This window comes from Carassius gibelio, chromosome A19 (genome assembly GCF_023724105.1).
Source record: "Carassius gibelio isolate Cgi1373 ecotype wild population from Czech Republic chromosome A19, carGib1.2-hapl.c, whole genome shotgun sequence".
Taxonomy (NCBI): domain Eukaryota; kingdom Metazoa; phylum Chordata; class Actinopteri; order Cypriniformes; family Cyprinidae; genus Carassius; species Carassius gibelio.
Genome location: NC_068389.1, coordinates 30,238,032 through 30,251,286, shown reverse-complemented (window position 1 = coordinate 30,251,286; position 13,255 = coordinate 30,238,032). Strand labels below are relative to the sequence as shown.

Sequence of the window (13,255 nt, the reverse complement as noted above, 5' to 3'; positions counted from 1 at the left end):
CGACGCCATTTTAACTGAGGTCTAGATTCACATCAGCGCGGAAGGTTTGCCGCACCGCTAACGTTGGAGAACAGCAACCCGTCCGGGAATCTCACCGGCTGGCTGTTTCATTCCTATTAGGATACCGACGTGTTGGTCAGGCTTTGCCGGCCAAACAAAGGGATTGGTGTTTTAATTTCAGGTAAGCTTTAAAAATGCGGAATGATTAAATTCCTAAGTTAATAGTTTGGAGATTTGAGCATCAGGAGGATCTTCCCAGGTTTTTCCATGGTAACGTTAGACTTGAGGCTGGATCTCCCTTCCGCGACCTGGGCATGTAAAAACCCCTCTGATAGGTTTTTGCTCTTTGTTTTATGCTAGTTTTCCTTTAAACTACAGGTGTATGCACGATACAAATTGACTCTTGTGTTTGTTTACGAGAGCTCCGCAAACACTGGCTTATGTTAGCTAAGGTTAGCTTTCATTCACTTCTATGTCTCGAGCAGCGAGCTAACAGTAAACCAGCAGATCTCAATCGATAAACTAGAATATTGATTAATACACAGGATTTCAACAGGGACTCCCCATGTTGGTTCCACACTCATATTTTACCGTTGTTCACGATGATTAACTGCATCGTGGTTCAACGTGAAGTTCTTAAGTCAATCTGAGGTTGTTCAAATAGTCAAAAGTATAACGTATTATTGGGCTGGGTTAAAATTAGATCTTTAAAGTGGCTTAAAAGATAAAAGTGTTGCTGGATGGGTTGTCAATTCCATTATGATTTGTCAGGAAAGAGCAAGTCTTGTTACACGAATTATCCTGGTTTAGATTCAGTGGGATGTTATAGTTTGTCACATTTCTCTGTCATCCCTCAGGCGGGTATTTAAGTTCGTTTTAAACGGAGTCGAAACATTTCAAGGTTCATTACTCTATCTCGAAACAAAGGCCCCGATGGCCGAATTCCTGCGTGCTTTAAGGAGGAGCTCGAGTTTCTCTGCTCCCAGAGCCTGGAACAGCTGTTTCACACACTGTAGTTAGACGTACCCACCTTGAGAGGCACGGCAGAGCTGACCTCAGATCAGCCGCCGTGCGCGTCTCCGCTGGAGGAAGTGTGGGCGGAGCTAATATCCGACTGCTGCGTGCGTTTTGGAAACTGAAGAGGTCGAAACTTTTCCACGATTACGCGCGTGTGTTTGCGTTTTCAGCGGCTAGCGTATCTCGGGTTTCGTACCTGTGCGGGAAATACCCGCAGTAGTCTGTTTCAAAACAACATCGGTTTTCTCATAAGACAGAAATGGTAGTTTTATGGAAGAACCCGTGAAAGTGATCCACTTTGGAACATAACATGACTTGTTTACTGTGGATGTATTTACTTTTAAGTTAAATGCACTCATGTAATAGTTAGACGTATGTTTGCTATTGTGAATATCATATCAAATATTTTTCAACAAGATTTTTTAAAGAAATTCTTTGTTTCAGAAGTTTATGACGTTGGCAAATATCCACGTTTTCTTTTTTTCTTTTTTTTGTTGTTGCTTTCATTGTATTGAAAAAGATTCAATGAAGCTGAACTCTGACTTCTAAATAGATAAAGATACAAAAGCGTTATGCAGTTATGTCATCGATGCTCAAGCTCTATAAAGTCTGTATACTGATTGGATGTAAATATTTTTATTATACATATTTTTTTCCCTTAAATTGATTGCAATTGTTTATTTAATTATTTATCTTATTTTGTGTCATTGTCAAATACTAAGATTTGGAGCAACATGAGTGTAAATGACTAAAAGGCTCTTAAAAGGGCGATCTTTTCAAAATAGCTGGAGTACCACTTCTTGAATAGCTGATGTAAACCGCTTCACTCGCACCAGCCCTGTGCAGTAACATTTCGGCATGTTAACAGGATACAGTGAATAAACTTTAAACGAGGCAATTAAGATGGCTAATCAAGCTCCTTCCTTTACTTTGAAGGTTCAGTTTCCAAATCCGTCCCATAATCACACAGTGATTCGTCTGCACGTCCGCCTCCTGTGCGCCTGTAAGGAATGCTGACTCTGGTGCCACAAGGAAAACCCTGGTTCGTGTCTGACTCCCTTCAGTGTTTATTGTCTGGTAAATTAATTCCCGGTCAGTCTCGCCACTGTAGAGGACTATGCATACGTTTTGCATAAACTACCACAGCTGCCTCCGTTTGCTCTCAAATCAGATCCTCTGTCTTCACATGCTGCACCCTTAAAAAGCCTAATTTATTAACATTGGCACAGCTTCACAGCACTTTATTTCCTGCTAGCGGATCTTTCAGTGTAGGCCTGTATTTGAAGTGCTGTATCTTGTGTCATGCAGAGACACACACACACACACACAGAGGAAAGAAATGTCCAGTGCTGACTGCAGGATGTTATCAAAAGCAAGGTTTCCTGTATGTGAAATCAGCTCTTGATGTTATATCTTAGAGGTCATGTCAAAATATTCTGTACTGTAGTGCTTTAGAATGCTGTTTGGACCAAGGTGTGTCCGTTTTTTTTTCTTCTTTTTTTCTTTTCTTTCTGGTGACTGTGTAAAGGATGATTCTGCAGCTTCATCATTAAAAGATGTTCTCACTCGGCCGTATGTTCTCAGACATCCTGGATGCTCATCCAGCTGAGAACCAGCACTTTATCTCTGGAGTGTGTTACTTGAGCTGTGTTCTGAGTCTCTGCACCCGTTACTGTGGGACATCTGTAGAAGATCAATTCGCTTGACAAATTTGTTAATTTGGAATAATCTGCAAAGTGGTCAAATGTCAGATTTTGGCTTTAAAAATTTAGGTGTTTTCTTTACGCTTATTCATGTTTTATAGTTCTTTACCAAAAAAGTAGGCATATTTCAGAATATACTTGTGTAAATGATTATAATTGTTATTAATTTAGTTTTTTAAATTTAAAGTATACAATACAATTCAATGAATTTAAGTTTGTAGTAATTGACTCCTTAATTTCAAAATTATTTATATATATATATATATATATATATATATATATATATCAGGGCCTGAATTTCGTTTTTTAAACTGGGGGGGAATTCCCCCCTTACATGGGTCACATGGGGGGGATCTAAAGATTATGGGGGGGAGAATAACTTTTGATGCATCAGTCTAATTTAATCTAATTAAATCTAATTTAATCATGTTCATTTATTAATATCTACAGATTTGTATGCATGAATTGTGCATTTCCAGTTCTCAAATCAGTTAACAAAAAAAAAAAAAAACTTTATACAAAATACATCATGCTCTTCAAATTGACATTAAGACCTCTGTTTAAACTAGGCCTATGTCTATTTCAGTTCATGTGTTTCAGTTCAGTTCAATTCTTTGCTTTTTTTTTTTTACTTTTGATATTGATATCGTAAATTGATATTAAGAACTCAGTTTAAACTATAAGTATTTATGTCTTTCATTTCAGTTCTATTTCAGTAAATTTTTTCCATTTCTTTTTTTCATGTGACTTATTCTAAGTTTCTCATCTGTCTCCTCATCTTCATTTCTTTCCATTTGATGATGGCTCTGTTGAAGTCAATCTGCTCAAGGGAAGGTCCAAGCTCTGAAATGATCATTAGATTTGTGAGACTTGTATTATTCAGTGAATTTCTGAATTTAGTTTTGATCCTGTTTTGTGAGCTGAATCCACGTTCACACGACACACTCGCTACTGGTATGACCATGGCTGTCTTAATGAGTTTCTCCATTTCAGTGAAAACTTTTTTCTTTGGATCGTGATCTGCATCATCCGAACTTGTCTTTCGCTTCAGCCAACGGTCCATATTTAAACTACTACGCTAACCAAACAATTCATTGTCTGTGGCCGTGTTTGTGCGCGCGGGAAATATGCTTCGCATAATGAATAGAAAACAAGGGGAAACGCGCAGTCACATGCTCAAACAAGTGGAAAGCTCGGGCGCGCGCGCCGCAGTCTCATTTCCACAAGCGCTTGCACTCTCGTGGCGTCTGTCGTTGCCATGCAACCAACTGCGCTCTCCATGATGACAAGAAGGATCAGCAAAATATTAATTGATTTCTAGCCCTTGCGTTAACTTTATTACTAGATATATTTATAGATATATTTATGGAGATGAAAAATAATAAAGGCGCCATGTACAGCTATGATCAGCTGTTCGGCCGAGCATTCAATGTTGTGACGCTGTAAGCTGATCAGTTGGTTCGTTGCTGCCGCGCTCTATCAATCGCACACTATAAAGAGCAAAATGTTTTTTTAATGTTTCAGTTTCGTTATTACAACGACAATTTGGAAGCGAATAATTTCTTCACAAACCGCTCATTTTGACTCAAAATGTTAGAATGCTGCACCTACACTTGATAGTGTGAGTAAGATCAGCGCAACGCAGACCGCTGCATTGACAGCGTGAAACATGATCTGTCTACAGCAGCCAGGGCTCCGCCGTTTACTGTCTATGAGCTCAGCGCTGAGACAGAAAATGCCGGTCCAGCGCTGATTGAGGAATTATATTCGAAAATAAAAGACAATTTGACATATTTTTTCTCGCATCTGTGAATTTATTTTTTAATCATTTGCTCTGAGATGAAGCAAATATATTTGTGCGGGAATTTCTCGCACTATAAAAGCTAACCTTGCGGGAATGGTTTAAATTATGCGCAATCCCCGCATTCCCGCACCGAAATTCAAGCCCTATATATATATATATATATATTCATTCTTCATAATAATGTTTTTTTTTTTTTTTTTTTTTTTTATAAATGATCTGGTGTTCAAATTATCCTTTTGCTTTGTTATTGACGTGCACTTGCTCCCATTGCCACTGTGTGTATATGTTCTTAGTGGTCAGCAGATATGCTATACAATATTTGGGAATATTAATTGGCATTGACCATGTCAGGTTGACTTTTATTTTAACTGCGTTGAGCGTTTATGGTGCTCACATTCTTTGTCTAGTCTACTGTTAGTTTACTAGTTAGTTTACTGTCGCTGTTTAAAGGGGTCATATGATGCGATTTCAATTTTATCTTTCTCTTTGGAGTGTTAAAAGCTCTTGGTGCATAAAGAAGATCTGTAAAGTTGCAGAGACTTAAGTCTCAAATCCAAAGAGATATTCTTTATAAAAGTTTAGACTCGTCTACAACCCACTAAAACATCTCATTCTAACACAGCCCCACATCTCTACGTCATTATGTGGAAAGATTTGCACAACACCGCTCAGATGTTAATGCAAAGAAAGGTGATGTACCTTGTATTCTCGTTGTAGAAGTAGTGTTGTTTTTGCCGGGATGGACTTGGCTTCATCGACTGTGAAAGCCGATCCGACGATCCACAGTGCAAAGTTGACGCATTTGCTCAGTGATGAGCAAAATATAGCGCTTTTCAATTAGCAATAGAAAAGCAAATGTTATAACTATCAGTATTTAACAAATATGCACTTATATAATTTAAACAAGGCCTTAAAGGATATCTGCATTGGTTATTCAAAAATGTATACTGGCTGAGCACTAGCTATTAGTGATGAATATATTAAGTATCTTCATAATTGTAAACATCTTGTACTGATCTCCATTGCCACGTGATGCTCTTCCTTTCCACAGTACCAAATCAATGCCTAGGATGTTTGTTTGCGGTCGGGTTAACCACATTGATGTTGCTGAAAGTGTAGTTTAGTTGGAAATGAGCCTTTCTGTTTCTCTTCATGTTGTCGCAGTACTTTACATTTAACCCCAATATCGTGACGCATATCAGGTCGTTTGAGGCTTGTAGGATGTGAGCTGATGTTCTCCGCTGCAGCAGGAAGCCAGATTTTGTCAGCGTTTCAGTTTCCAAGTCTTATCCGCTTTCTAGATGTTGTTCTGTGAAAATGCCCCCTCAAGTCAGTAAGCCTACTAATTAACCTGTTTCTACAGAAGCGTTTAATCTGATGCTGATTTATACCAGAAGATGTGTTGATTTGGACTGCTTTTATTAGTTTCTTTGAGCCGAGGAGGGCTGTTAGACTCATTTCATTGATTTAATTGCCGCTTGCCGTGCTGAAGGCCCATGCTGGAAGGAAAACTGGCCCTGAAGCTGACATGAGAGGTTTCCTATGGAAATAAAAATCGACCGCTCTGAATTGAGGCCAGCGTGAGGAAACTTATTTCACATTCTAAATGCTTGGCAGCTTTCGTTTTGTGCCGTTTTTTTTTTTTTCTGTTTTTTTTTTTTTGTGCTTCTAAATGTGTCCTCTACCCCATGAACTGGCATCGCTAGCCTCAGGCTCTGCACAAGACTCTGGAGAATTCCAGGCGTCTGAGGTTTAGAGAGGTCATTGTAGCACTGTGATTTAACTTCAGATACTTGCATGTTCTCTAGAAATGCATAGGAGGACCAGTTTAACGTATTAGAATGATTACTCCAGGCTTTAGCTTTGCCATCACAGGTAAAAATAAATAAATTCTGTTGCACTCTTATTCGCGTACTTTTGAATGGTTTAACGAGTGAGTCTTGTGTAAATACTCCTAAAATAATGTTTGTAGTTGCGTTTTAATAATTCATAATTTCTGTAAGTAGGACACTTCAGTTTGTGGTTTAGTATCTACTTTTTCCTCATTCACTTTTGCAAGCATTCATTTCCTTTTTGTGTGTGAATCTATCTACATGATAGGGTATGTTTGTTGTTTTTCAGTAGCTACATTTATCGGTTTCTGTAGTTATCTAAAAACACCCCCCACACCCCCTGAATATATCGTCGAGTGGAAGTTTTCAGCTTGAGTCACCTATAATTTCATACCTGGTTATTTATAACCTGAAAGTTTGGGTACGCATTTTATTGTACAATTTAAAACTTGTCTAAAACTGATCTGATTTCATGAAGTTAAGATCCTAATAAGTAACTTAAGGTCATTGTGGTTCATGTCCTCGGGCTGTTTATTATCACAAAATGTGTAGTACTTGATGCTGTATTGTTCTCATTAGCTTTGGATGAATGAAGCTGACTAACCCCCTCAGCATGTTTTTACTGGCATTGCCTAGATGACTCACCATCCCGTCTCCCTCTCTCGACTTCTCGCGTGACACCCTACAGACTAAATGAGGGGAGTTTCCCACAGTGAACACTACCTTTAGGGCCTGTGATGTAGATGAAAGCCTGTTCCTCGCTTGTAAAAAAAAAAAACAAATGTGGCTGCTAGCTTGTAAAATGGACCTTATACTTGACCTTATGCTTGGCTGGTTCTATTATGTGGTTTTATTTTTGTCCTGATCAGCTTTTTAAAAATTCTTTCTCTGTAGATTTGGAAGTCGCTCAGGCTGAGGGATTGACGCAACGATGGCTACCCAGTGTAAGTATTTTTCCAAGTTAACCTGTCAGATTATCAGCATGTTTATCCAATGACTGTGCTCCTTGACACAGACACAAACACAGCTGAGCTGAGAAAGAACTCAAAGACCGAAAATATCAACATGGTTGCTGTCTAATACCACAGCTAACTCTTTGGATCAGATTTAGCATTTGACTGCAGAATTTAAATAGTTTTATTTTTATTTTATAGTGAGAACTACAGCAAATTTCAAACTAAAAGGTCTTAATTGTAAGAGTTTTTTCCATTTGCTGATTTGGCAATAAAAAATAGCCAAGGAAAAATTATTTTGGTTCAGAGAGGTATAGGAATATTGCACGATCAGGAAACTTAAGAGTAGATCCAAACATGAATGAATGAAAGAAAATGAATGTCTGACTTTGTCTTATGTCCTGTAGCTGACCTTATGGAGCTTGACATGGCCATGGAGCAGGATCGTAAAGTTGCTGTCAGTCACTGGCAGCAGCAGTCCTACCTGGATTCAGGTATTCACTCTGGGGCCACCACCACAGCGCCGTCTCTGTCAGGCAAAGGCAACCCTGAAGAGGAGGATCTGGACAACCAAGTGCTGTATGAGTGGGAGCAGGGCTTCAACCAGCCCTTTACACCTGAGCAGGTCCCAGGTATGTGGCTGTGTTAGCTTACAACACACTATGATGCTCGTATTCGGAAAAAGTGGAAGCCATATATTTTCAGTCTTTCTGTTTTCCTGCCTGCTTCCTGTCTGGCTAATCACAAACTTCCTCTCTTAGACCTGGATGGGCAGTATGCCATGACCCGTGCACAGCGTGTCCGTGCTGCCATGTTTCCTGAGACTCTCGATGAGGGCATGCAGGTCACATCCACCCAGTTTGACTCTACGCACCCCACCAATGTGCAGAGGCTGGCTGAGCCTTCACAGATGCTCAAACATGCAGTTGTCAATCTCATTAACTACCAGGATGACGCTGAACTGGCCACCAGAGCCATCCCTGAGCTCACCAAACTTCTCAACGATGAGGACCAGGTTAGAAACGTCCCAATACTACATGCTTATTCTCTAAAGATGTTCTTAAGCCATCAAATTTGCAATTTCCTTTGACAAGGTGTGCATTCCTGTTTCAGGGAAACATTTGCATCTAAAGCTAAAAATAGAAAATCTTTTAGCAAAGAGAGCCTTCATTTTGAGATTATTTTTAGCCATATAGTGACCTGTAATTTGAAGCAATGACAGTGCTGTCTGAATCCCCATAAGTTTTGTTTTTGGATGTTGTCATTTGCACAAGCTAGCGGTTTCCTGTTGGCAGATCTGAGATTGGTAGAGAAAGTCACTAGTTTGAAGAGACCCTTAAAAGATTTCTGCATTTCACAAGCAAATAAGTCACTTAACATTTCTCTGGTTGATCAGTGTCTGATATGCACTGGTAAATGACAAGTAGGCAAATTCCAGCTATTTTTAAATCTCCCTTCACTCTTCCTGTCCAGGTGGTGGTGAACAAAGCCGCAGTGATGGTGCACCAGCTGTCCAAGAAAGAGGCCTCTCGCCACGCCATCATGCGCTCTCCCCAGATGGTGTCGGCCATCGTGAGGACCATGCAGAACACCAATGATGTAGAGACGGCCCGTTGCACTTCCGGCACCTTACACAACCTGTCCCACCACAGAGAGGGCCTCCTCGCCATCTTTAAATCAGGAGGAATTCCTGCCCTAGTCAAGATGCTGGGGTAAGAGCACCAAAGTAGAAAAGCCATGGGTTTTCAAAACCCTTGAGTATTAGTGTTGCTTGGAAATGCCTGAGAAGCTGGTGATACGAAACGCATATGCTTTAGTCTCGAATTAATGAATTTTAACATGTGAAACTGAATATTTTATGCTTCATTGCTTGTGCTTGCTTGTACTAGTTCTCCACTAAATGGGCCTTACATTATTTTGTTTCCAGGTCCCCTGTTGATAGTGTGCTGTTCTATGCCATCACCACCCTTCACAACCTCCTGCTCCATCAGGAAGGTGCTAAAATGGCTGTCCGTCTAGCTGGAGGACTTCAGAAGATGGTGGCCCTTCTCAACAAAACCAATGTCAAATTCCTTGCCATCACCACAGACTGCTTACAGATCCTGGCATATGGCAACCAGGAGAGCAAGGTACATACAGCATTGGTCTTGGTGTTTGGGGGAAAAAAAAAATATGTTAGATGTTGATTTGTCTCAACTCTTGCCTCCACAGTTGATCATCCTGGCCAGTGGAGGACCTCAGGCTCTGGTCAACATCATGAGAACATACACGTATGAGAAACTTCTCTGGACCACAAGTCGTGTGCTCAAGGTGTTATCTGTCTGCTCCAGCAACAAACCTGCCATCGTTGAGGCTGGTAATTACTCGCCTGCTTGTATCAATTACTTGTGCGTTCAAGTATGTCATGTCAGTGTCTCATCTTCTGTTTCCTTGTGCTTTTCAGGTGGCATGCAGGCTCTTGGCCTTCACTTGACAGATCCCAGTCAGCGACTGGTTCAAAACTGCCTCTGGACTCTTAGAAACTTGTCAGACGCTGCCACCAAGCAGGTCAATCCATGCAAACCATCAATAGTTTGGTTTGTTGTCATTTTAAACAACTTATTAACTTAATTACATTTTTAATCTTTGTAGGAAGGGATGGAAGGACTTCTTGGCACTCTGGTTCAGCTTCTTGCTTCAGATGACATCAATGTGGTCACCTGTGCCGCTGGCATACTATCTAACCTCACGTGTAACAACTACAAGAACAAGATGATGGTTTGCCAAGTGGGTGGAATTGAGGCCCTGGTCCGTACTGTGCTCAGAGCTGGTGACCGAGAGGACATCACGGAGCCTGCTGTTTGTGCACTACGCCATCTAACATCCAGACACCAAGATGCTGAGATGGCCCAGAATGCAGTTCGTCTGCACTACGGCCTGCCTGTAGTGGTCAAACTGCTGCACCCGCCCTCACACTGGCCGTTAATTAAGGTACATTGGCAGTTTTTTTATTTATTTGCACATGATCTTTTTAAATATTGCACATTCTAGAAAGAGTCTTTCCACATTCTTCTAGGCCACAGTCGGTCTGATCCGTAATCTGGCGCTATGCCCAGCCAATCACGCGCCGCTCCGTGAGCAGGGTGCAATTCCCCGGTTGGTCCAGTTGTTGGTGAGGGCACACCAGGACACCCAGAGGCGCACTTCAATGGGTGGCACACAACAACAGTTTGTGGTGAGTTAAGTTTGGTTTTTGGTTTGGCATTTCATTTTTCACAAGTAAAGAAAATGTTTGACACTAATTTTCTGATCGTAATTTTCAGGAGGGAGTTCGTATGGAGGAGATTGTGGAAGGCTGTACTGGAGCACTTCACATCCTGGCCAGAGACATACACAACAGAATCGTCATCAGGGGACTCAACACCATCCCCTTATTCGTACAGGTATGACTTACTTGCTGATTGTCTATATTCACACATTCTACATGCAAGATGGCTGCCGTCTTTAGTCTCAAACCTTGTGATTTTTGAGTCTCTTAAAGTGCTTCTCTTGCTCTGTAGCTGCTGTATTCTCCTATTGAGAATATCCAGCGGGTAGCAGCAGGAGTGTTGTGCGAGCTGGCTCAGGATAAGGAGGCAGCAGAAGCCATTGAGGCAGAAGGAGCCACGGCTCCTCTCACAGAGCTGCTGCACTCCCGGAACGAAGGAGTGGGTGAGTGACTGCCCCTTGTTGACATACCATTCAGCATTATAACCAATAAATACTCTATACCAATGGAAAGATCTTTCCAGTTTTTTTTTTATGTGGATTGTGTTAAGAGTGGAAGGAGTCTTGGACACACAAGCTTTTTATTAATCATTAAATACTTTTCTCTGCATAGCCACATACGCTGCAGCAGTCCTGTTCCGCATGTCTGAGGATAAGCCTCAGGATTACAAGAAACGTCTTTCTGTGGAACTTACCAGCTCTCTTTTCAGGACAGAGCCCATGGCCTGGAACGAGGTACAAACCTATGCCTGCTCTCAGATTAAGACCATTAATGCACTATGAATCCATTTTTATAAACCAAAAATGTGTTTGTCTTAGACTGGTGACTTAGGCCTTGATATTGGTGCTCAGGGAGAGCCTCTTGGATACAGACCAGATGGTAAGACATTTAATTTTGTTTGTAAACTAACTTTATGTGGTCTGTTATCCTTTTCATTTCTTATTTAATCACTTATTAAATTTGTTTAAACATGTCCTTAAACAATTTGTGAACGTTTTTCAATTTAAATTGTTTAAAAAAAAATGTAACTCATAAAAAATGTTTTTGTTCTAATAAAAAAATTAAGAAAATTGGTTATTTTATATATAATTTTTATTGTACTTAAGTTTAAATGTTGTATTTAAACGATGCTCATGACTCCTCCTATCCCATTTAGACCCCAGCTATCGTTCTTTCCACTCTGGCTACGGCCAGGATGCTCTGGGTATGGATGGCCTGCTGGAGCATGAGATTGGAGGCCACCATCCTGGAGCAGAGTACCCAGTAGAGGGACTGCCAGACTTGGGCCACGCTCAGGATCTAATGGATGGTCTGCCCCCTACAGACTCCAATCAGCTGGCCTGGTTTGACACAGACCTCTAAACACTCACAGTCTAAGTATTGAAGGTAAGAGGAGTTTCAAAAACCTGTGTTCACTGCATTCTGCTTTCTGTTTAAAAATGAACAATGTACTTCTGTCTCTCCGCAGCTGTATGTTGAATGAATCTGCAGTTGTGATTTTGAAGAGTCGTGGAAGGTTTGCCAGAGGATGGGCTAGTGTTTCAGAAAGTGCCTGACACACAACACACACTTGTCGAAGATGAAAGGGAGTCTGATGGGGAAATGTTGGATATCAGTGTCCTTTATTGCTACGACCCCCTTTTTTTGTTTTTGCCCTGGATAGAAAAAATGCAAGTATGGAGGGATTGTGACGTGGATGCTGAGGAGTGCACATGAAAAGGATCTTTTAAGATGGAACTATTTTAATATTTTTTTTTCCCCCTTTCCTTAAATCAGCCTTTTCATGGTACTGACCCTAGCTCGGTTTTAAAAACCTTTGTATTCCATTTTTTTTATTCCCCTTTTTCTTTTCTATTTTCTTATGTGCTCTATAGTGTTAAGTTGTAGTGGACATGCCTCGTTGGTTTCTGGATCTTTATCATGTGCTAGTGTACAACACTAATCTCAGTTCCTATGTAATCTGACAAAGTGTAACAATGTGTAGCTTTTTATATGATCATTTAAAATGGTGGTTGTTGGGAGTTCAAAAAAAAATTATATGCATTCGAAGCAGTTTTCAATGTCACTTTTGTTCCAAAAAGGGTGTGGATGCAGCGTGGGTGGGTGTGGGTAGATGGGGTTTATGAGGTATACACAGAGACAGAAATCTTTTCTATGCTATCTGGAAGTAGTCTATATTGAAGCAACGTCATTGTTAGTCTGTGTGGCTTCTTTTGGGAACTATGGAGAATGACATGGCTAATCAATAAAAGACTTCTATTCCATTTGTGTTTGTGTGATACCTAAATATAAAACGCAATTGTTTTGTGAATTATATGGCACTTTTCACCCTTTCTCTGATATTACCTTAAAGTAATAATTGTGCTAAAATGAAAATTTGTTGAAAATGTACTCTCCTTCAGGCCGTCCAAGATGTAGAGGGGATTTTTTTTTTTTTTTTTTTGGTACAGATTTGGAGAAATTTACATCAGTTGCTCCCCAGTGGATGCTCTGCAGTGAATGGGTGCTGTCAGAATGAGTCCAACAGCTGATAAAATCTTCAAAAAACAAATCAATCATTAAGATGTTTTCAACCAAACTCTTGCTTCTGGCCAAAATAGGAGTTCCCTATCCATATAATTGCTTTCACTAGTAGAAAAACTGATCTTGTCTGAATCAGGAGAGAAATATGTACAGTTCCAAGGCATGGACTTTTTATC

At 40.4% G+C, this 13,255-nt stretch overlaps 1 protein-coding gene across 2 annotated transcripts; it reads left to right on the top strand.

Annotated features, from left to right (window-relative positions):
• Positions 1 to 12,820, top strand: LOC127935436 (catenin beta-1-like). 2 transcript variants are annotated; one of them, XM_052533299.1, is made up of 17 exons: positions 1 to 181; positions 1,954 to 2,059; positions 7,251 to 7,300; positions 7,717 to 7,941; positions 8,071 to 8,324; positions 8,783 to 9,021; positions 9,237 to 9,438; positions 9,521 to 9,665; positions 9,753 to 9,856; positions 9,941 to 10,279; positions 10,365 to 10,523; positions 10,612 to 10,731; positions 10,849 to 10,999; positions 11,169 to 11,290; positions 11,375 to 11,435; positions 11,713 to 11,942; positions 12,025 to 12,820. In XM_052533299.1, exons 3-16 carry the CDS (start codon positions 7,288 to 7,290, stop codon positions 11,916 to 11,918), a joined length of 2,340 nt encoding a protein of 779 aa, XP_052389259.1. In that variant the 5' UTR covers positions 1 to 181; positions 1,954 to 2,059; positions 7,251 to 7,287; the 3' UTR covers positions 11,919 to 11,942; positions 12,025 to 12,820. The 2 variants fall into 2 exon arrangements, with proteins under 2 accessions (XP_052389259.1, XP_052389258.1); XM_052533298.1 differs by lacking the exon at positions 1,954 to 2,059.
• The last annotated feature ends 435 nt before the right edge of the window (positions 12,821 to 13,255 follow it).